We start from the raw sequence: 24540 nt of genomic DNA, 5'->3' as shown, positions 1-24540 counted from the left end.
TACTGAAGCACCGGCCTCCGAAGCAAAGGAAGACCTAGTGGATTTTGAGGCCTCTTTTTTATTAGGCACCATGTCCGGTTTGAAGAGGTCTTGTGGTGCCAAAACAGTGGAAACCCCCCAAAAGTGACCCCAATTTTGAAACTAGACCCCTTGAGGAATCCATTGTAGTTTTCTTGGGGTGCATGCGGCTTTTTGATCAGTTTTTATTCTATTTTTAGGTGGCGTGGTGACTAAAAACAGCAATTCTACTATTGTTTTTTCATTCTTTTTTTTTTACAGCGTTCACCGTGCGCTATAAATGACATTCACTTTATTCTGCGGGGCGATACGATTACGGCGATACCGGATGTTTATAGTTTTTTTTATGTCTTATGGCGTTTGCACAATAAAATACGTTTTGTAATAAATCACTCACTTTTTGTGTTACCTTATTCTAAGAGCCAGAACTTCTTTATTTTTCCATCAATAAAGCCGTGCGAGGACTTATTTTTTGCGTAACGAACTGTAGTTTCGATCAGGACCATTTTTCGGTACATGCGACTTTTTGATCTCTTTTTCTTCAATTTTTTGCGAGGTGAAGTGACCAAACAATTGTGATTGTGGTACGGTCTATTATTATTTTATTTTACGGCGTTCACCGTGCGGGATAAATAACGAAATCATTTTGTAGTTCAGGCCGTTACGGACGCGGCGATACCAATTATGTATAGTTTGTTTGTTTATATATTTTTATTAATAATAAATGACTGATAAGGGAAAAAGGGGGATTTTTACTTTTAATACTTTTTAAAACTTTTATTTTCTTATTTTTACACATCTTTTTTTAACTATTTTTTAACTTTATTACTTTGTCCCACTAGGGGACTTGAGGGCAGGAGGCCCTGATCGCAATTCTAATACACTGCACTACATGCGTAGTGCAGTGTATTAGAACTGTCAGCTACTCACTGACAGCAAGCATAGTGGGTCCTGACGTTGTCAGGAACCACTAGGCTTCCGTCTATGGCATAGCCGGACGCCATTGTTTGGTGTCCGGTTGCCATAGTCACCATCGCCGGCCGCTATCGTGTAGCAGGCCGGCGATGGCGGATTAACCCCTAAGAAGCCGCGATCGTTATTGAACGCGGCTTCTGAGGGGTTAATCGGCGGGGAAGCTTCGCGATCGGTCCCGGCACATTGAGCAGTGATAGTCTGCTGTCGGAAACAGCAGCTATCACAGCTCATGAACGCGCCCCGCGTGAACGGCGCCGTGTTTACTCCATGACCTACTATTAGGTCACTGAGCACGAACGCTACAGTTAGCATGACCTAATAGTAGGTCATGGAGCGTTAAGGGGTTAAAGAACTGCAACAGTGTGTATATATGTATGTGTATATATGTATGTATGTGTATGTGTGTGTATGTATGTGGATATATGTATGTGTGTGTATGTATGTGTATATATGTATGTATGTGTGTGTATATATGTATGTGTATGTATGTATGTGTGTGTGTGTGTGTATATATGTATGTGTGTATGTATGTGTATATATGTGTATGTATGTATGTGTATGTATGTGTATGTATGTATGTGTATATATGTATGTGTGCATGTATGTGTGTATGTATGTGTATATATGTATGTGTGTATGTATGTGTATATATGTATGTGTGTATGTATGTGTATATATGTATGTGTGTATATATATATGTGTATATATTTATATATATATATAACATACGCACACACACACACATAAATAACGGGTAAATCTATTTTAAAAAATTACAAAATTGTTTATTTTTCAATTTTTTTTGTGATTTTTCTGCTCATAATAAAATTGTAAAATATGGAATTAATTAAACTAATCTAGAAAATGAAAGCCTCATAAGTCTTGTAAAAATCAAAGTTAAAATAGTTGTGATATTCAAAGCGGTTGCAAAGTTATTATCGTCTAAAGAAGTGCAAATCAGAAACGGAAAATGTGACCTGGACGCAGGGGCATCAATGACCCCTGGTCATGAAAGGGTTAATTATGTACCGAAAATACAATTGACAAAATCTACAATCAATATATATATAAAGTATTTTTCGGACTATAAGGCGCAGTTTTTAGCAAGAATAAATCTTGCTAACAAGTCCCTGCGTGTTATAGTCGGCAGTGCCGGGCCCCCTGACCGCTCCTTACTTAACCCCTTCCCGACCCGTGATGTGCCAGCACATCATCAGGCGGGGGAGGGGATGATGTATGGAGCGGGCTCACGCGCTGAGCCTGCCCCATACACTGCAGGTGTCAGCTTCTGACACGCTGCACTACCGGCTAGGAACAGAGATGGCGCTGTTTAACTAGTTAAATACTGTGGTCAATAGCGACCGCAGCATTTATATTGGTTTTCCTACGAAGGACATTTATGACATATCCACAGGTGTAATATCTCTAGAACGGGGCCCCCTAAGCCCCATTCCATCTTACCCGGCTCCGCGGTCTTCCGGCCACTTCACTTCCTGGTTACATGTTCGAGGTACGCAAACAGCGTAACTCTCTGAGCTACGCAGTTTCCGCAACTCCCATAGAACTGAATAGTAGTTACGGCTACAGAGTAGCACGCTACGCTGCTTCTATAACTGACATTCACTACTATGGGAGTTCCGGAAACAGCGTAGCTCAGCGAGTTACGCTGTTTCCGTAACTCATCCATGTATTGCAGTGTATTGTACCAGCGATCTAATGATCACTGGTTCAAGTCCCCTAGGGGAACTAATAAAATGTGTGTAAAAAAAAATAATCTAAAGTTAAAAAAAAACATTTCCCATTTTCCCCAAGCACAATGTAAAAATAAAAAAATAATAATAAAATTGGTATCGCTGCATCTGTAAAAGTCCGGAACTATTACAACATGGCATTATTTGACTCACACAGTGAACGGTGTAAAAATGTTTTATTTAAAACCCCCGACTGTCTGTATTCTTCTACCATATTACGTTATAAATGGCCGCTCTGTTGTAACGGTTCACTGGGATACGCTTCTTGTGATGTCATCTAGAATGTGGGCAGATTCTATTTCTCTGAGCGTGACGTCCTCTAGAGAATCTGAGCGTGATGTCATGTGAAGGGCGGGGCCTGTGATCTGCATGTGTTCCGTTTGCACATAATGGCCCTCAGGTTGTGACATCATCAAGTTTATAAATTGGGGTCACACATTGACCGCGGTGTCAGTTTCTCTTGCTGGCTCTCATCATGGACGTGTCTCATATGAAGAAGAGGAGGATGGTGATGTTTCCAATGATGAGTGTTGTAGAGAAGATGGAGGTTGGCGGACGCCAATTTCCGGAGGACGTGGAGATGGAGGAGGAGGATGAGAAGATGGAGGCTGGCGGACGCCAGTTTCCAGAGGACGTGGAGATGGAGGAGGAGGATGAGAAGATGGAGGCTGGCGGACGCCAGTTTCCAGAGGACGTGGAGATGGAGGATGGGAAGATGGAGGTTGGCGGACGCCAATTTCCAGCTCCTGATGTGGAGATGGACGACCTTTCGGGGGCTACGGTTAACATCAGGGCCTCCAACCCCCGAAAGAGAAAGTGGCCATTTTAGTAACATCTGCCACTTGGGGCCCATTTACCATCAGGGCCCCCAACCCCCGGGAGAGATAGCGGCCATCTTATTTCCATCTGCCGCTCGGGGCCCATTTACCATCTTTAGGTGAGGTAAGTGCCGTCCACTGATGATCTTCTCACCTCACGACTCTTCTACAGCCGCCTGGACACTGAATTTCTGGTTTGTTTTGCAGTTGTCACCCCAATATTGTGGTCTTTACCACCTAAACCATCAGAAATTCCCATGAAGACTCCTCCAGTGATGAGCAGACGTGAGATCCGGTAAGTCTGACGTCTTCCGCTCGTCTTCATCTTCTCCTTGTGGTGAAGGTTTTGTGAATTTTTTTGCTTATTTGTATTTTTTCCTTTTCTAGGATCCGACTTTGAAAAATATGAAAAACGTTTCCGGTTTCTTCTGATCCAGGATCGAGCTGTGTAAGGGTGGACTGGCGGCCATATCCACGGGTGAAGAAGGACCCTCCCCCTCTTCATCTCACCGATCATCGCATGTTAAAGGGCCGGAGCCACAGAAAACCGCACAGAAATTCTACCAGATTCTATAATAAACAGATTTATTTTTACCATTTTTAGTGTTTTCATTTCTAGATTGGGGAATTTATCCAGGGAACCTGTGTTCTATGGGGATCCGAAGGTTATAGGTGTAATACTCTGCAGAATATATCACTATGTATCTGTCAGGAGGTGGAGAGGACAGAGCAATGTTCTGCAGATCTGTAGAGAGGTCAGTGGTGTAATAATCTGCAGAATATATCACACTGTATCTGTCAGTAGAGGACAGAGCAATGTTCTGCAGATCTCTAGACAGGTCAGTGATGTAATAATCTGCAGAATATATCACTCTGTATCTGTCAGGAGGTGGAGAGGACAGAGCAATGTTCTGCAGATCTCTAGAGAGGTCAGTGGTGTAATACTCTGCAGAATATATCACTATGTATCTGTCAGGAGGTGGAGAGGACAGAGCAATGTTCTGCAGATCTGTAGAGAGGTCAGTGGTGTAATAATCTGCAGAATATATCACTCTGTATCTGTCAGTAGAGGACAGAGCAATGTTCTGCAGATCTGTAGAGAGGTCAGTGGTGTAATAATCTGCAGAATATATCACTCTGTATCTGTCAGGAGGTGGAGAGGACAGAGCAATGTTCTGCAGATCTGTAGAGAGGTCAGTGGTGTAATAATCTGCAGAATATATCACTCTGTATCTGTCAGGAGGTAGAGGAGCGATGTTCTGCAGATCTGTAGAGAGGTCAGTGGTGTAATAATCTGCAGAATATATCACTCTGTATCTGTCAGTAGAGGACAGAGCAATGTTCTGCAGATCTGTAGACAGGTCAGTGGTGTAATAATCTGCAGAATATATCACTATGTATCTGTCAGGAGGTGGAGAGGACAGAGCAATGTTCTGCAGATCTGTAGAGAGGTCAGTGGTGTAATAATCTGCAGAATATATCACTGTATCTGTCAGTAGAGGACAGAGCAATGTTCTGCAGATATCTAGACAGGTCAGTGGTGTAATAATCTGCAGAATATATCACTATGTATCTGTCAGTAGAGGACAGAGCAATGTTCTGCAGATCTGTAGACAGGTCAGTGGTGTAATAATCTGCAGAATATATCACTCTGTATCTGTCAGTAGAGGACAGAGCAATGTTCTGCAGATCTGTAGAGAGGTCAGTGGTGTAATAATCTGCAGAATATATCACTCTATCTGTCAGTAGAGGACAGAGCAATGTTCTGCAGATCTCTAGAGAGGTCAGTGGTGTAATAATCTGCAGAATATATCACTCTGTATCTGTCAGTAGAGGACAGAGCAATGTTCTGCAGATCTCTAGAGAGGTCAGTGGTGTAATAATCTGCAGAATATATCACTCTATCTGTCAGTAGAGGACAGAGCAATGTTCTGCAGATCTCTAGAGAGGTCAGTGGTGTAATAATCTGCAGAATATATCACTCTGTATCTGTCAGGAGGTGGAGAGGACAGAGCAATGTTCTGCAGATCTGTAGAGAGGTCAGTGGTGTAATAATCTGCAGAATATATCACTCTGTATCTGTCAGTAGAGGACAGAGCAATGTTCTGCAGATCTGTAGAGAGGTCAGTGGTGTAATAATCTGCAGAATATATCACTCTGTATCTGTCAGTAGAGGACAGAGCAATGTTCTGCAGATCTGTAGACAGGTCAGTGGTGTAATAATCTGCAGAATATATCACTCTGTATCTGTCAGGAGGTGGAGAGGACAGAGCAATGTTCTGCAGATCTGTAGAGAGGTCAGTGGTGTAATAATCTGCAGAATATATCACTCTGTATCTGTCAGTAGAGGACAGAGCAATGTTCTGCAGATCTGTAGAGAGGTCAGTGGTGTAATAATCTGCAGAATATATCACTCTGTATCTGTCAGTAGAGGACAGAGCAATGTTCTGCAGATCTGTAGACAGGTCAGTGGTGTAATAATCTGCAGAATATATCACTCTGTATCTGTCAGGAGGTGGAGAGGACAGAGCAATGTTCTGCAGATCTGTAGAGAGGTCAGTGGTGTAATAATCTGCAGAATATATCACTCTGTATCTGTCAGTAGAGGACAGAGCAATGTTCTGCAGATCTGTAGAGAGGTCAGTGGTGTAATACTCTGCAGAATATATCACTATGTATCTGTCAGTAGAGGACAGAGCAATGTTCTGCAGATCTCTAGAGAGGTCAGTGGTGTAATACTCTGCAGAATATATCACTATGTATCTGTCAGTAGAGGACAGAGCAATGTTCTGCAGATCTCTAGAGAGGTCAGTGGTGTAATAATCTGCAGAATATATCACTATGTATCTGTCAGTAGAGGACAGAGCAATGTTCTGCAGATCTGTAGAGAGGTCAGTGGTGTAATAATCTGCAGAATATATCACTCTGTATCTGTCAGTAGAGGACAGAGCAATGTTCTGCAGATCTGTAGAGAGGTCAGTGGTGTAATAATCTGCAGAATATATCACTCTGTATCTGTCAGTAGAGGACAGAGCAATGTTCTGCAGATCTGTAGAGAGGTCAGTGGTGTAATAATCTGCAGAATATATCACTCTGTATCTGTCAGTAGAGGACAGAGCAATGTTCTGCAGATCTGTAGACAGGTCAGTGGTGTAATAATCTGCAGAATATATCACTCTGTATCTGTCAGGAGGTGGAGAGGACAGAGCAATGTTCTGCAGATCTGTAGAGAGGTCAGTGGTGTAATAATCTGCAGAATATATCACTCTGTATCTGTCAGTAGAGGACAGAGCAATGTTCTGCAGATCTGTAGAGAGGTCAGTGGTGTAATACTCTGCAGAATATATCACTATGTATCTGTCAGTAGAGGACAGAGCAATGTTCTGCAGATCTCTAGAGAGGTCAGTGGTGTAATAATCTGCAGAATATATCACTATGTATCTGTCAGTAGAGGACAGAGCAATGTTCTGCAGATCTGCAGAGAGGTCAGTGGTGTAATAATCTGCAGAATATATCACTCTGTATCTGTCAGTAGAGGACAGAGCAATGTTCTGCAGATCTGTAGAGAGGTCAGTGGTGTAATAATCTGCAGAATATATCACTCTGTATCTGTCAGTAGAGGACAGAGCAATGTTCTGCAGATCTGTAGAGAGGTCAGTGGTGTAATAATCTGCAGAATATATCACTCTGTATCTGTCAGTAGAGGACAGAGCAATGTTCTGCAGATCTGTAGACAGGTCAGTGGTGTAATAATCTGCAGAATATATCACTCTGTATCTGTCAGGAGGTGGAGAGGACAGAGCAATGTTCTGCAGATCTGTAGAGAGGTCAGTGGTGTAATAATCTGCAGAATATATCACTCTGTATCTGTCAGTAGAGGACAGAGCAATGTTCTGCAGATCTGTAGAGAGGTCAGTGGTGTAATACTCTGCAGAATATATCACTATGTATCTGTCAGTAGAGGACAGAGCAATGTTCTGCAGATCTCTAGAGAGGTCAGTGGTGTAATAATCTGCAGAATATATCACTATGTATCTGTCAGTAGAGGACAGAGCAATGTTCTGCAGATCTGTAGAGAGGTCAGTGGTGTAATAATCTGCAGAATATATCACTATGTATCTGTCAGTAGAGGACAGAGCAATGTTCTGCAGATCTGTAGAGAGGTCAGTGGTGTAATAATCTGCAGAATATATCACTCTGTATCTATCAGTAGAGGACAGAGCAATGTTCTGCAGATCTGTAGAGAGGTCAGTGGTGTAATAATCTGCAGAATATATCACTCTGTATCTGTCAGGAGGTGGAGAGGACAGAGCAATGTTCTGCAGGTCTCTAGAGAGGTCAGTGGTGTAATAATCTGCAGAATATATCACTCTGTATCTGTCAGGAGGTGGAGAGGACAGAGCAATGTTCTGCAGATCTGTAGAGAGGTCAGTGGTGTAATAATCTGCAGAATATATCACTCTGTATCTGTCTGGAGGCTTTTTGGAATTTTTCTTGAAAATATAAACAATTGCTGGTAAATTTATACATTTTCTAACGACATAAAACAGAAGGACAGATAAAGTAATGCCAACAAAGGACAATATATTACCCCCCCCCCCATAAAAAGTGGGGGTGAAATGTCCGAATGTTTCTCTTATTCTGCAGATATCATTTTATTCCTTTATTTCACTAACACAGCAGATGATAACAGAGAATCACAGCTCAATATTTATTACCCCGATTCTGCAGTGTTTAGTGATATGACATATGTGGCCCTAGTGTGCCATGTGACTTATTGGACTCTTTGCGGAGCAACTCACGCGGCGGCAGAAACGGGAGAACAAATATGAAAGACCCCCAGTTTGTGCAAAGTGAAATTGAGCTGGGCAGCATAAAGCAGCCGTCAGCTGAGTGGACCCCCCTATAAGAGCAGGGGGCCCCGGCATTTGCCCGATTCGACCATGTGTGGACGCTGGCCCTGGTCTGTGTCCTGAGAACGTAGATGCAGTTGACACCGGGACATGCCAGCGGCCGATCGGGACACCACCTGGAATCTGGGAGTGTTCGGAGGTATGGAGACCCTCCCCAAATGACCCCATTTTGGATTCTACACCCCTCAGGGCGAGCATTTAGGGCTGCAGTGAGCATTTTGACACCACAGGTGTTACATCGATTGTATTAGAATTGAGCAGTGGAAATAAAGTCGTTTTAGCTCAAAATTTATTTATATTTAAAAAGAAAGAAACGATAACAAGGAGTACATCAGGGTATATGTAATCTGTGAGGAGTACATCAGGGTATATGTAATCTGTGAGGAGTACATCAGGGTATATGTAATCTGTGAGGAGTACATCAGGGTATATGTAATATGTGAGGAATACATCAGGGTATATGTAATCTGTGAGGAGTACATCAGGGTATATGTAATATGTGAGGAGTACATCAGGGTATATGTAATATGTGAGGAGTACATCAGGATATATGTAATCTGTGAGGAGTACATCAGGGTATATGTAATCTGTGAGGAGTACATCAGGGTATATGTAATCTGTGAGGAGTACATCAGGGTATATGTAATCTGTGAGGAGTACATCAGGGTATATGTAATCTGTGAGGAGTACATCAGGGTATATGTAATATGTGAGGAGTACATCAGGGTATATGTAATATGGGAGGAGTACATCAGGGTATATGTAATATGTGAGGAGTACATCAGGGTATATGTAATATGTGAGGAGTACATCAGGGTATATGTAAGCTGTGCGGAGTACATCAGGGTATATGTAAGATGTGAGGAGTACATCAGGGTATATGTAATATGTGAGGAGTACATCAGGGTATATGTAATATGTGAGGAGTACATCAGGGTATATGTAAGCTGTGAGGAGTACATCAGGGTATATGTAATATGTGAGGAGCACATCAGGGTATATGTAATATGTGAGGAGTATATCAGGGAATATGTAATCTGTGAGGAGTACATCAGGATATATGTAATATGTGAGGAATACATCAGGGTATATGTAATATGTGAGGAGTACATCAGGATATATGTAATATGTGAGGAATACATCAGGGTATATGTAATATGTGAGGAGTACATCAGGATATATGTAATCTGTGAGGAGTACATCAGGGTATATGTAATATGTGAGGAGTACATCAGGATATATGTAAAATGGGAGGAGTACATTAGGGTATATGTTATCTGTGAGGAGTACTTTAGGGTATATGTAATCTGTGAGGAGTACATCAGTGTATATGTAATATATGAGGAGTACATCAGGGTATATGTAATATGTGAGGAGTACATCAGGGTATATGTAATATGTGAGGAGTACATCAGGGTATATGTAATCTGTGAGGAGTACATCAGGGTATATGTAATATGTGAGGAGTACATCAGGGTATATGTAATCTGTGAGGAGTACATCAGGATATATGTAATATGTGAGGAGTACGATGTGAGGAGCACATCAGGGTATATGTAATATGTAAGGAGTACATCAGGGTATATGTAAGATGTGAGGAGTACATCAGGATATATGTAATATGTGAGGAGTACATCAGGATATATGTAATATGTGAGGAGCACATCAGGGTATATGTAATCTGTGAGGAGTACATCAGGTTATATGTAATATGTGAGGAGTACATCAGGATATATGTAATATGTGAGGAGTACATCAGGGTATATGTAATCTGTGAGGAATACATCAGGGTATATGTAATATGTGAGGAGTACATCAGGGTATATGTAATATGTGAGGAGTACATCAGGGTATATGTAATCTGTGAGGAGTACATCAGGGTATATGTAATCTGTGAGGAGTACATCAGGGTATATGTAATATGTGAGGAGTACATCAGGGTATATGTAATATGTGAGGAGTACATCAGGGTATATGTAATATGGGAGGAGTACATCAGGGTATATGTAATATGTGAGGAGCACATCAGGGTATATGTAATATGTGAGGAGTATATCAGGGAATATGTAATCTGTGAGGAGTACATCAGGGTATATGTAATATGTGAGGAGTACATCAGGCTATATGTAAGATGTGAGGAGTATATCAGGGTATATGTAATATGTGAGGAGTACATTAGGGTATATGTAATCTGTGAGGAGTACATCAGGATATATGTAATCTGTGAGGAGTACATCAGGGTATATGTAATATGTGAGGAGTACATCAGGGTATATGTAATATGTGAGGAGCCCATCAGGCTATATGTAATCTGTGCTGAGTACATCAGGGTATATGTAAACTGGGCGGAGTACATCAGGATATGTAATCTGCGTAGTACATTAGGGTATATGTAATCTGAGCGGAGTACATCAGGGTATATGTAAACTGTGCGGAGTACATCAGGGTATATGTAAAATGGGCGGAGTACATCAGGATATATGTAATCTGTGAGGAGTACATCAGGGTATATGTAAACTGTGTGGAGTACATCAGGGTATATGTAAGCTGTGCGGAGTATATCAGGGTATATGTAATATGTGAGGAGTACATCAGGATATATGTTATCTATGAGGAGTACATCAGGGTATATGTAATCTGTGACGAGTACATCAGGGTATATGTAAACTGTGAGGAGTACATCAGGAGATATGTTATCTATGAGGATTACATCCGGGTATATGTAATCTGTGAAAAGTACATCAGGGTATTTGTAAATTGTGAGGAGTACATCAGGATATATGTAATCTGTGAGGAGTACATCAGGATATATGTAATCTGTGAGGAGTACATCAGGATATATGTAATACGTGAGGAGTACATCAGGGTATATGTAAGCTGGGTTGAGTACATCAGGGTATATGTAAGCCGTGAGGAGTACATCAGGGTATATGTAATCTGAGCGGAGTACATCAGGGTATATGTAAGCAGGACGGAGTACATCAGAGTATATGTAAACTGTGAGGAGTACATCAGGATATATGTAATCTGTGCTGAGTACATCAGGGTATATGTAAACTGGGCGGAGTACATCAGGATATGTAATCTGCGTAGTACATTAGAGTATATGTAATCTGAGCGGAGTACATCAGGGTATATGTAAGCTGGACAGAGTACATCAGGGTATATGTAAGCTGTGCGGAGTACATCAGGGTATATGTAAGATGGGCGGAGTACATCAGGATATATGTAATCTGTGAGGAGTACATCAGGGTATATGTAAACTGTGAGGAGTACATCAGGGTATATGTAAGCTGTGCGGAGTATATCAGGGTATATGTAGTATGTGAGGAGTACATCAGGGTAAATGTAATCTGTGACAAGTACATCAGGGTATATGTAAACTGTGAGGAGTACATCAGGATATATGTTATCTATGAGGATTACATCAGGGTATTTGTAAATTGTGAGGAGTACATCAGGGTATATGTAATCTGTGAGTAGTACATCAGGGTATATGTAATCTGTGAGGAGTACATCAGGGTATATGTAATCTGTGAGGAGTACATCAGGGTATATGTAAACTGTGAGGAGTACATCAGGATATATGTAATCTGTGAGGAGTACATCAGGATATATGTAATATGTGAGGAGTACATCAGGGTATATGTAAACTGGGTTGAGTACATCAGGGTATATATAAGCTGTGAGGAGTACATCAGGGTATATGTAAGCTGTGAGGAGTACATCAGGGTATATGTAAGGTGTGAGGAGTACATCAGGGTATATGTAATATGTGAGGAGTACATCAGGATATATGTAATCTGAGGAGTACATCAGGGTATATGTAATCTGTGAGGAGTACATCAGGGTATGTGTAATCTGTGAGGAGTACATCAGGGTATATGTAATCTGTTAGTAGTACATCAGGGTATATGTAAGATGTGAGGAGTACATCAGGGTATATGTAATATGTGAGGAGTACATCTGGGTATATGTAATCTGTGAGGAGTATATCAGGTTATATGTAAAATGTGAGGAGTACATCAGGGTATATGTAATATGTGAGGTGTACATCAGGGTATATGTAATCTGTGAGGAGTACATCAGGGTATATGTAATATGTGAGGAGTACATCAGGGTATATGTAATATGTGAGGAGTACATCAGGGTATATGTAATCTGTGAGGAGTACATCAGGGTATATGTAATATGTGAGGGGTACATCAGGGTATATGTAATATGTGAGGGGTACATCAGGGTATATGTAATATGTGAGGAGTACATCAGGATATATGTAATATGTGAGGAGTACATCAGGATATATGTAATCTGTGAGTAGTACATCAGGGTATATGTAATCTGTGAGTAGTACATCAGGATATATGTAAAATGTGAGGAGAACATCAGGGTATATGTAATATGTGAGTAGTACATCAGTGTATATGTAATTTGTGTGGAGTACATCAGGGTATATGTAAGATGTGAGGAGTACATCAGGGTATATGTAATATGTGAGGAGTACATCAGGGTATATGTAATCTGTGAGGAGTACATCAGGGTATATGTAATATGTGAGGAGTACATCAGGGTATATGTAATCTGAGGAGTACATCAGGGTATATGTAATATGTGAGGAGTACATCAGAGTATATGTAATCAATGAGGAGTACATCAAGATATATGTAATCTGTGTGGAGTACATCAGGGTATATGTAATCTGTGAGGAGTACATCAGGGTATATGTAATCTGTGAGGAGTACATCAGTGTATATGTAATCTGTGAGGAGTACATCAGGGTTTATGTAATATGTGAGGAGTACATCAGGGTATATGTAAGGAGTACATCAGGATATATGCAATCTGTGAGGAGTACTTCAGGATATATGTAATCTGTGAGGAGTACATCAGGGTATATGTAAACTGTGAGGAGTACATTAGGGTATATGTAAATTGTGAGGAGTACATCAGGGTATATGTAATCTGTGAGTAGTACATCAGGGTATATGTAATCTGTGAGGAGTACATCAGGATATATGTAATCTGTGTGGAGTACATCAGGGTATATGTAATCTGTGAGGAGTACATCAGGGTATATGTAATCTGTGAGGAGTACATCAGTGTATATGTAATCTGTGAGGAGTACATCAGGGTATATGTAATATGTGAGGAGTAAATCAGGGTATATGTAAGGAGTACATCAGGATATATGCAATCTGTGAGGAGTACATCAGGATATATGTAATCTGTGCGGAGTACATCAGGGTATATGTAATCTGTGAGGAGTACATCAGGGTATATGTAAATTGTGAGGAGTACATCAGGATATATGTAAGATGTGAGGAGAACATCAGGGTATATGTAATCTGTGAGGAGTACATCAGGGTATATGTAATCTGTGAGGAGTACATCAGGGTATATGTAATTTGTGTGGAGTACATCAGGGTATATGTAAGATGTGAGGAGTACATCAGGGTATATGTAATATGTGAGGAGTACATCAGGGTATATGTAATCTGTGAGGAGTACATCAGGGTATATGTAATATGTGAGGAGTACATCAGGGTATATGTAATCTGAGGAGTACATCAGGGTATATGTAATATGTGAGGAGTACATCAGAGTATATGTAATCAATGAGGAGTACATCAGGATATATGTAATCTGTGTGGAGTACATCAGGGTATATGTAATCTGTGAGGAGTACATCAGGGTATATGTAATCTGTGAGGAGTACATCAGTGTATATGTAATCTGTGAGGAGTACATCAGGGTATATGTAATATGTGAGGAGTACATCAGGGTATATGTAAGGAGTACATCAGGATATATGCAATCTGTGAGTAGTACATCAGGATATATGTAATCTGTGAGGAGTACATCAGGGTATATGTAAGCTGGGAGGAGTACATCAGGGTATATGTAAATTGTGAGGAGTACATCAGGGTATATGTAATCTGTGAGTAGTACATCAGGGTATATGTAATCTGTGAGGAGTACATCAGGGTATATGTAATCTGTGAGGAGTACATCAGGGTATATGTAAACTGTGAGGAGTACATCAGGATATATGTAATCTGTGAGGAGTACATCAGGATATATGTAATATGTGAGGAGTACATCAGGGTATATGTAATATGTGAGGAGTACATCAGGGTATATGTAATATGTGAGGAGTACATCAAGGTATATGTAATATGTGAGGAGTACATCAGGGTATATGTAATATGTGAGGAGTACATCAAGGTATATGTAATCTGTGAGGAGTACATCAGGATATATGTAATATGTGAGGAGTACATCAGGGTATATGTAATATGTGAGGAGTACATCAGTGTATATGTAATCTGTGAGGAGTACATCAGGGTATATGTAATATGTGAGGAGTACATCAGGGTATATGTAATCTGTGAGGAGTACATCAGGGTATATGTAATATGTGAGGAGCACATCAGGGTATATGTAATATGTGAGGAGTATATCAGGGAATATGTAATCTGTGAGGAGTACATCAGGATATATGTAATATGTGAGGAATACATCAGGGTATATGTAATATGTGAGGAGTACATCAGGATATATGTAATATGTGAGGAATACATCAGGGTATATGTAATATGTGAGGAGTACATCAGGATATATGTAATCTGTGAGGAGTACATCAGGGTATATGTAATATGTGAGGAGTACATCAGGATATATGTAAAATGGGAGGAGTACATTAGGGTATATGTTATCTGTGAGGAGTACTTTAGGGTATATGTAATCTGTGAGGAGTACATCAGTGTATATGTAATATATGAGGAGTACATCAGGGTATATGTAATATGTGAGGAGTACATCAGGGTATATGTAATATGTGAGGAGTACATCAGGGTATATGTAATCTGTGAGGAGTACATCAGGGTATATGTAATATGTGAGGAGTACATCAGGGTATATGTAATCTGTGAGGAGTACATCAGGATATATGTAATATGTGAGGAGTACGATGTGAGGAGCACATCAGGGTATATGTAATATGTAAGGAGTACATCAGGGTATATGTAAGATGTGAGGAGTACATCAGGATATATGTAATATGTGAGGAGTACATCAGGATATATGTAATATGTGAGGAGCACATCAGGGTATATGTAATCTGTGAGGAGTACATCAGGTTATATGTAATATGTGAGGAGTACATCAGGATATATGTAATATGTGAGGAGTACATCAGGGTATATGTAATCTGTGAGGAATACATCAGGGTATATGTAATATGTGAGGAGTACATCAGGGTATATGTAATATGTGAGGAGTACATCAGGGTATATGTAATCTGTGAGGAGTACATCAGGGTATATGTAATCTGTGAGGAGTACATCAGGGTATATGTAATATGTGAGGAGTACATCAGGGTATATGTAATATGTGAGGAGTACATCAGGGTATATGTAATATGGGAGGAGTACATCAGGGTATATGTAATATGTGAGGAGCACATCAGGGTATATGTAATATGTGAGGAGTATATCAGGGAATATGTAATCTGTGAGGAGTACATCAGGGTATATGTAATATGTGAGGAGTACATCAGGCTATATGTAAGATGTGAGGAGTATATCAGGGTATATGTAATATGTGAGGAGTACATTAGGGTATATGTAATCTGTGAGGAGTACATCAGGATATATGTAATCTGTGAGGAGTACATCAGGGTATATGTAATATGTGAGGAGTACATCAGGGTATATGTAATATGTGAGGAGCCCATCAGGCTATATGTAATCTGTGCTGAGTACATCAGGGTATATGTAAACTGGGCGGAGTACATCAGGATATGTAATCTGCGTAGTACATTAGGGTATATGTAATCTGAGCGGAGTACAGCAGGGTATATGTAAACTGTGCGGAGTACATCAGGGTATATGTAAAATGGGCGGAGTACATCAGGATATATGTAATCTGTGAGGAGTACATCAGGGTATATGTAAACTGTGTGGAGTACATCAGGGTATATGTAAGCTGTGCGGAGTATATCAGGGTATATGTAATATGTGAGGAGTACATCAGGATATATGTTATCTATGAGGAGTACATCAGGGTATATGTAATCTGTGACGAGTACATCAGGGTATATGTAAACTGTGAGGAGTACATCAGGAGATATGTTATCTATGAGGATTACATCCGGGTATATGTAATCTGTGAAAAGTACATCAGGGTATTTGTAAATTGTGAGGAGTACATCAGGATATATGTAATCTGTGAGGAGTACATCAGGATATATGTAATCTGTGAGGAGTACATCAGGATATATGTAATACGTGAGGAGTACATCAGGGTATATGTAAGCTGGGTTGAGTACATCAGGGTATATGTAAGCCGTGAGGAGTACATCAGGGTATATGTAATCTGAGCGGAGTACATCAGGGTATATGTAAGCAGGACGGAGTACATCAGAGTATATGTAAACTGTGAGGAGTACATCAGGATATATGTAATCTGTGCTGAGTACATCAGGGTATATGTAAACTGGGCGGAGTACATCAGGATATGTAATCTGCGTAGTACATTAGAGTATATGTAATCTGAGCGGAGTACATCAGGGTATATGTAAGCTGGACAGAGTACATCAGGGTATATGTAAGCTGTGCGGAGTACATCAGGGTATATGTAAGATGGGCGGAGTACATCAGGATATATGTAATCTGTGAGGAGTACATCAGGGTATATGTAAACTGTGAGGAGTACATCAGGGTATATGTAAGCTGTGCGGAGTATATCAGGGTATATGTAGTATGTGAGGAGTACATCAGGGTAAATGTAATCTGTGACAAGTACATCAGGGTATATGTAAACTGTGAGGAGTACATCAGGATATATGTTATCTATGAGGATTACATCAGGGTATTTGTAAATTGTGAGGAGTACATCAGGGTATATGTAATCTGTGAGTAGTACATCAGGGTATATGTAATCTGTGAGGAGTACATCAGGGTATATGTAATCTGTGAGGAGTACATCAGGGTATATGTAAACTGTGAGGAGTACATCAGGATATATGTAATCTGTGAGGAGTACATCAGGATATATGTAATATGTGAGGAGTACATCAGGGTATATGTAAACTGGGTTGAGTACATCAGGGTATATATAAGCTGTGAGGAGTACATCAGGGTATATGTAAGCTGTGAGGAGTACATCAGGGTATATGTAAGGTGTGAGGAGTACATCAGGGTATATGTAATATGTGAGGAGTACATCAGGATATATGTAATCTGAGGAGTACATCAGGGTATATGTAATCTGTGAGGAGTACATCAGGGTATGTGTAATCTGTGAGGAGTACATCAGGGTATATGTAATCTGTTAGTAGTACATCAGGGTATATGTAAGATGTGAGGAGTACATCAGGGTATATGTAATATGTGAGGAGTACATCTGGGTATATGTAATCTGTGAGGAGTATATCAGGTTATATGTAAAATGTGAGGAGTACATCAGGGTATATGTAATATGTGAGGTGTACATCAGGGTATATGTAATCTGTGAGGAGTACATCAGGGTATATGTAATATGTGAGGAGTACATCAGGGTATATGTAATCTGTGAGGAGTACATCAGGGTATATGTAATATGTGAGGGGTACATCAGGGTATATGTAATATGTGAGGAGTACATCAGGATATATGTAATATGTGAGGAGTACATCAGGATATATGTAATCTGTGAGTAGTACATCAGGGTATATGTAATCTGTGAGTAGTACATCAGGATATATGTAAAATGTGAGGAGAACATCAGGGTATATGTAATATGTGAGTAGTACATCAGTGTATATGTAATTTGTGTGGAGTACATCAGGGTATATGTAAGATGTGAGGAGTACATCAGGGTATATGTAATATGTGAGGAGTACATCAGGGTATATGTAATCTGTGAGGAGTACATCAGGGTATATGTAATATGTGAGGAGTACATCAGGGTATATGTAATCTGAGGAGTACATCAGGGTATATGTAATATGTGAGGAGTACATCAGAGTATATGTAATCAATGAGGAGTACATCAAGATATATGTAATCTGTGTGGAGTACATCAGGGTATATGTAATCTGTGAGGAGTACATCAGGGTATATGTAATCTGTGAGGAGTACATCAGTGTATATGTAATCTGTGAGGAGTACATCAGGGTTTATGTAATATGTGAGGAGTACATCAGGGTATATGTAAGGAGTACATCAGGATATATGCAATCTGTGAGGAGTACTTCAGGATATATGTAATCTGTGAGGAGTACATCAGGGTATATGTAAACTGTGAGGAGTACATTAGGGTATATGTAAATTGTGAGGAGTACATCAGGGTATATGTAATCTGTGAGTAGTACATCAGGGTATATGTAATCTGTGAGGAGTACATCAGGATATATGTAATCTGTGTGGAGTACATCTGGGTATATGTAATCTGTGAGGAGTACATCAGGGTATATGTAATCTGTGAGGAGTACATCAGTGTATATGTAATCTGTGAGGAGTACATCAGGGTATATGTAATATGTGAGGAGTAAATCAGGGTATATGTAAGGAGTACATCAGGATATATGCAATCTGTGAGGAGTACATCAGGATATATGTAATCTGTGCGGAGTACATCAGGGTATATGTAATCTGTGAGGAGTACATCAGGGTATATGTAAATTGTGAGGAGTACATCAGGATATATGTAAGATGTGAGGAGAACATCAGGGTATATGTAATCTGTGAGGAGTACATCAGGGTATATGTAATCTGTGAGGAGTACATCAGGGTATATGTAATTTGTGTGGAGTACATCAGGGTATATGTAAGATGTGAGGAGTACATCAGGGTATATGTAATATGTGAGGAGTACATCAGGGTATATGTAATCTGTGAGGAGTACATCAGGGTATATGTAATATGTGAGGAGTACATCAGGGTATATGTAATCTGAGGAGTACATCAGGGTATATGTAATATGTGAGGAGTACATCAGAGTATATGTAATCAATGAGGAGTACATCAGGATATATGTAATCTGTGTGGAGTACATCAGGGTATATGTAATCTGTGAGGAGTACATCAGGGTATATGTAATCTGTGAGGAGTACATCAGTGTATATGTAATCTGTGAGGAGTACATCAGGGTATATGTAATATGTGAGGAGTACATCAGGGTATATGTAAGGAGTACATCAGGATATATGCAATCTGTGAGTAGTACATCAGGATATATGTAATCTGTGAGGAGTACATCAGGGTATATGTAAGCTGGGAGGAGTACATCAGGGTATATGTAAATTGTGAGGAGTACATCAGGGTATATGTAATCTGTGAGTAGTACATCAGGGTATATGTAATCTGTGAGGAGTACATCAGGGTATATGTAATCTGTGAGGAGTACATCAGGGTATATGTAAACTGTGAGGAGTACATCAGGATATATGTAATCTGTGAGGAGTACATCAGGATATATGTAATATGTGAGGAGTACATCAGGGTATATGTAATATGTGAGGAGTACATCAGGGTATATGTAATATGTGAGGAGTACATCAAGGTATATGTAATATGTGAGGAGTACATCAGGGTATATGTAATATGTGAGGAGTACATCAAGGTATATGTAATCTGTGAGGAGTACATCAGGATATATGTAATATGTGAGGAGTACATCAGGGTATATGTAATATGTGAGGAGTACATCAGTGTATATGTAATCTGTGAGGAGTACATCAGGGTATATGTAATATGTGAGGAGTACATCAGGGTATATGTAATCTGTGAGGAGTACATCAGGGTATATGTAATATGTGAGGAGTACATCAGGGTATATGTAATATGTGAGGAGTACATCAGGGTATATGTAAGCTGTGATGAGTACATCAGGGTATATGTAAATTGTGAGGAGTACATCAGGGTATATGTAATCTTTGAGTAGTACATCAGGGTATATGTAATCTGTGAAGAGTACATCAGGGTATATGTAATCTGTGAGGAGTACATCAGGGTATATGTAAACTGTGAGGAGTACATCAGGATATATGTAATCTGTGAGGAGTACATCAGGATATATGTAATCTGTGAGGAGTACATCAGGGTATATGTAAACTGGGTTGAGTACATCAGGGTATATGTAAGCTGTGAGGAGTACATCAGGGTATATGTAAGCTGTGAGGAGTACATCAGGGTATATGTAAGCTGTGAGGAGTACATCAGGGTATATGTAAGGTGTGAGGAGTACATCAGGGTATATGTAATCTGTGAGGAGTACATCAGGGTATATGTAATTTGTGTGGAGTACATCAGGGTATATGTAAGATGTGAGGAGTACATCAGGGTATATGTAATATGTGAGGAGTACATCAGGGTATATGTAATATGTGAGGAGTACATCAGGGTATATGTAATCTGTGAGGAGTACATCAGGGTGTATGTAATATGTGAGGAGTACATCAGGGTATATGTAATCTGAGGAGTACATCAGGGTATATGTAATATGTGAGGAGTACATCAGAGTATATGTAATCAATGAGGAGTACATCAGGATATATGTAATCTGTGTGGAGTACATCAGGGTATATGTAATCTGTGAGGAGTACATCAGGGTATATGTAATCTGTGAGGAGTACATCAGTGTATATGTAATCTGTGAGGAGTACATCAGGATATATGTAATATGTGAGGAGTACATCAGGGTATATGTAATATGTGAGGAGTACATCAGGGTATATGTAATCTGTGAGGAGTACATCAGGGTATATGTAATCTGTGAGGAGTACATCAGGGTATAAGTAATATGTGAGGAGTACATCAGGGTATATGGAATATGTGAGGAGTACATCAGGGTATATGTAATCTGTGAGGAGTACATCAGGGTATATGTAATATGTGAGGAGTACATCAGGATATATGTAAACTGTGAGGAGTACATCAGGGTATATGTAATCTGTGAGGAGTACATCAGGGTATATGTAATCTGAGCGGGGTACATCAGGGTATATGTAATCTGTGAGGAGTACATCAGGATATATGTAAACTATGCGGAGTACATCAGGGCATATGTAATCACTTTGCGGGGCCGTCGATTGTGTTCTAACCACTTAGAAGCCGCAAACGCTATTGAACGCGGCTTCTAAGGAGTTAATCGGCGGGGACCCTGGGGAAGGAGATGTGACAACTGCTGTTTGTGACAGCAGTTGTCATTGCTCACAGATGGGATGGGGGCGGAATGGCAGTTTTTACCAGGACGTACTATTACTTAAATAGCGAGATCTCGCTATAAATCACAGGTTACAGGGAGATTACGCTTGCTCTGCTGTAAGTACCACAGATACGTTAACGAAGTGTCGGGATTGTGAATAGACATCCCTTCCTGGCTGGGCTGTCTAAACAGGCTATGATCACACGGAGTATTTTGGGGGAGGAATATCTGCCTCAAAATTCCGTTTGGAACTTTGAGGCAGATATTCCTCTCCCTGCACGCCGATTTTCGCGGCGATTATCGCGCCGTTTTTCGCCCGCGGCCATTGAGCGCCGCGGGCATAAAACAGCGAGAAATACGCTTTCTCCTGCCTCCCATTGAAGTCAATGGGAGGTCAGAGGCGGAAGCGCCCGAAGATAGGGCATGTCGCTTCTTTTTCCCGCGAGGCAGTTTTACTGCTCGCGGGAAAAAGACGTCGACGCCTCCCATTGAAATCAATGGGAGGCGTTCTCGGGCCGTTTTTGCCGAGTTTTGCGACGCGGTTTCTGCGTAAAAAAACTCTGCAAAATACCCCGTGTGAACATAGCCTAAGACAGCACATAGTGAACAACGCAGTGTTAGGGTATGTTCACACGGCAGTGTCCGTAACGGCTGAAATTACGGGGCTGTTTTCAGGAGAAAACAGCTCCGTAATTTCAGCCGACATGGCATGTTGAGGCGCTTTTTCGCGGCGTCAATTACGGACGTAAATGAAGCTGTTTTTCCATGGAGTCAATGGAAAACGGCTTCATTTACGTCTGAAGAAGTGACAGGCACTTCTTTGACGCGGGCGTCTATTTACGCGCCATCTTTTGACAGCGACGCGTAAATTTACGCCTCGTGGGAATAGACCAACGTAAAACCCATTGCTTTCAATGGGCAGATGTTTGCCGATGCTATCGAGCCGCATTTTCGGATGTAAATCGAGGCGGAAAACGCCCGAATTACGTCCGTAAATAAGCTGTGTGAACATACCCTTACTATGCGGTGACTAAATGAATGGAGAGAAGTGCATGATGCTGATTGGTCAGCGTCATACACTCCTCTTTACAACGCCCACTTGGTCTAATGGAAAAACACGCCCAGTTGGGCATTAAGAAACTTATTAGCATAAAGCTAAAATCGCTCCTAACGTGGTAAATATAGAACGTTTTCTAAATAAAAAGCATTACTGTCACCGACATTACAGCGCCGATCACATCATGTAGGAGATAGGGCACTTATAATGTGGTGACAGAGCCTCTTTACTTATATAGGAGATAGGGCACTTATAATGTGGTGACAGAGCCTCTTTACTTATATAGGAGATAGGGCAGTTATAATGTGGTGACAGAGTCTCTTTACTTATATAGGAGATAGGGCACTTATAATGTGGTGACAGAGTCTCATTACTTATATAGGAGATAGGACACTTATAATGTGGTGACAGAGCCTCTTTACTTATATAGGAGATAGGACACTTATAATGTGGTGACAGAGCCTCTTTACTTATATAGGAGATAGGACACTTATAATGTGGTGACAGAGTCTCATTACTTATATAGGAGATAGGGCACTTATAATGTGGTGACAGAGTCTCTTTACTTATATAGGAGATAGGACACTTATAATGTGGTGACAGAGCCTCTTTACTTATATAGGAGATAGGGCACTTATAATGTGGTGACAGTGTCTCTTTACTTATATAGGAGATAGGGCACTTATAATGTGGTGACAGAGTCTCATTACTTATATAGGAGATAGGACACTTATAATGTGGTGACAGAGCCTCTTTACTTATATAGGAGATAGGACACTTATAATGTGGTGACAGCCGCTTTACTTATATAGGAGATAGGGCACTTATAATGTGGTGACAGCCTCTTTACTTATATAGGAGATAGGACACTTATAATGTGGTGACAGAGCCTCTTTACTTATATAGGAGATAGGGCACTTATAATGTGGTGACAGAGTCTCTTTACTTATATAGGAGATAGGACACTTATAATGTGGTGACAGAGCCTCTTTACTTATATAGGAGATAGGGCACTTATAATGTGGTGACAGTCTCTTTACTTATATAGGAGATAGGGCACTTATAATGTGGTGACAGAGTCTCTTTACTTATATAAGAGATAGGACACTTATAATGTGGTGACAGCCTCTTTACTTATATAGGAGATAGGACACTTATAATGTGGTGACAGAGCCTCTTTACTTATATAGGAGATAGGACACTTATAATGTGGTGACAGAGTCTCTTTACTTATATAGGAGATAGGGCACTTATAATGTGGTGACAGAGCCTCTTTACTTATATAGGAGATAGGGCACTTATAATGTAGTGACAGAGCCTCATTACTTATATAGGAGATAGGACACTTATAATGTGGTGACAGAGCCTCTTTACTTATATAGAAGATAGGGCACTTATAATGTGGTGACAGCCTCTTTACTTATATAGGAGATAGGACACTTATAATGTGGTGACAGAGCCTCTTTACTTATATAGGAGATAGGGCACTTATAGTGTGGTGACAGAGCCTCTTTACTTATATAGGAGATAGGACACTTATAATGTGGTGACAGAGCCCCTTTACTTATATAGGAGATAGGGCACTTATAATGTGGTGACAGAGCCTCATTACTTATATAGGAGATAGGGCACTTATAATGTGGTGACAGCCTCTTTACTTATATAGGAGATAGGACACTTATAATGTGGTGACAGAGCCTCTTTACTTATATAGGAGATAGGGCACTTATAGTGTGGTGACAGAGCCTCTTTACTTATATAGGAGATAGGACACTTATAATGTGGTGACAGCCTCTTTACTTATATAGGAGATAGGACAC

At 40.3% G+C, this 24540-nt stretch overlaps 1 protein-coding gene across 3 annotated transcripts in view; it reads left to right on the top strand.

Annotated features, from left to right (window-relative positions):
- LOC142669043 (oocyte zinc finger protein XlCOF7.1-like) overlaps window positions 1-24540 on the top strand; it is a 72477-nt gene that overhangs the window by 18082 nt on the left and 29855 nt on the right. The window contains exons 6-7 of one of the 3 annotated variants that reach the window (XM_075847103.1): window positions 3770-3857; window positions 3950-4159. The exons of the other annotated variants lie outside the window; for them this stretch is intronic. Coding sequence (XP_075703218.1) covers window positions 3770-3857; window positions 3950-3962 — 101 coding nt within the window. The 3' untranslated portion in view covers window positions 3963-4159. Of the gene's footprint in view, window positions 1-3769; window positions 3858-3949; window positions 4160-24540 lie in introns of those variants that run through there. 3 annotated transcript variants of the gene reach the window in all.

Source organism: Rhinoderma darwinii, assembly GCF_050947455.1.
Source record: "Rhinoderma darwinii isolate aRhiDar2 chromosome 1 unlocalized genomic scaffold, aRhiDar2.hap1 SUPER_1_unloc_14, whole genome shotgun sequence".
Classification (NCBI taxonomy): Eukaryota; Metazoa; Chordata; class Amphibia; order Anura; family Rhinodermatidae; genus Rhinoderma; species Rhinoderma darwinii.
The sequence above is the reverse complement of the archived record's forward strand: the minus strand, read 5'-3'. Positions and strand labels throughout refer to the sequence as shown.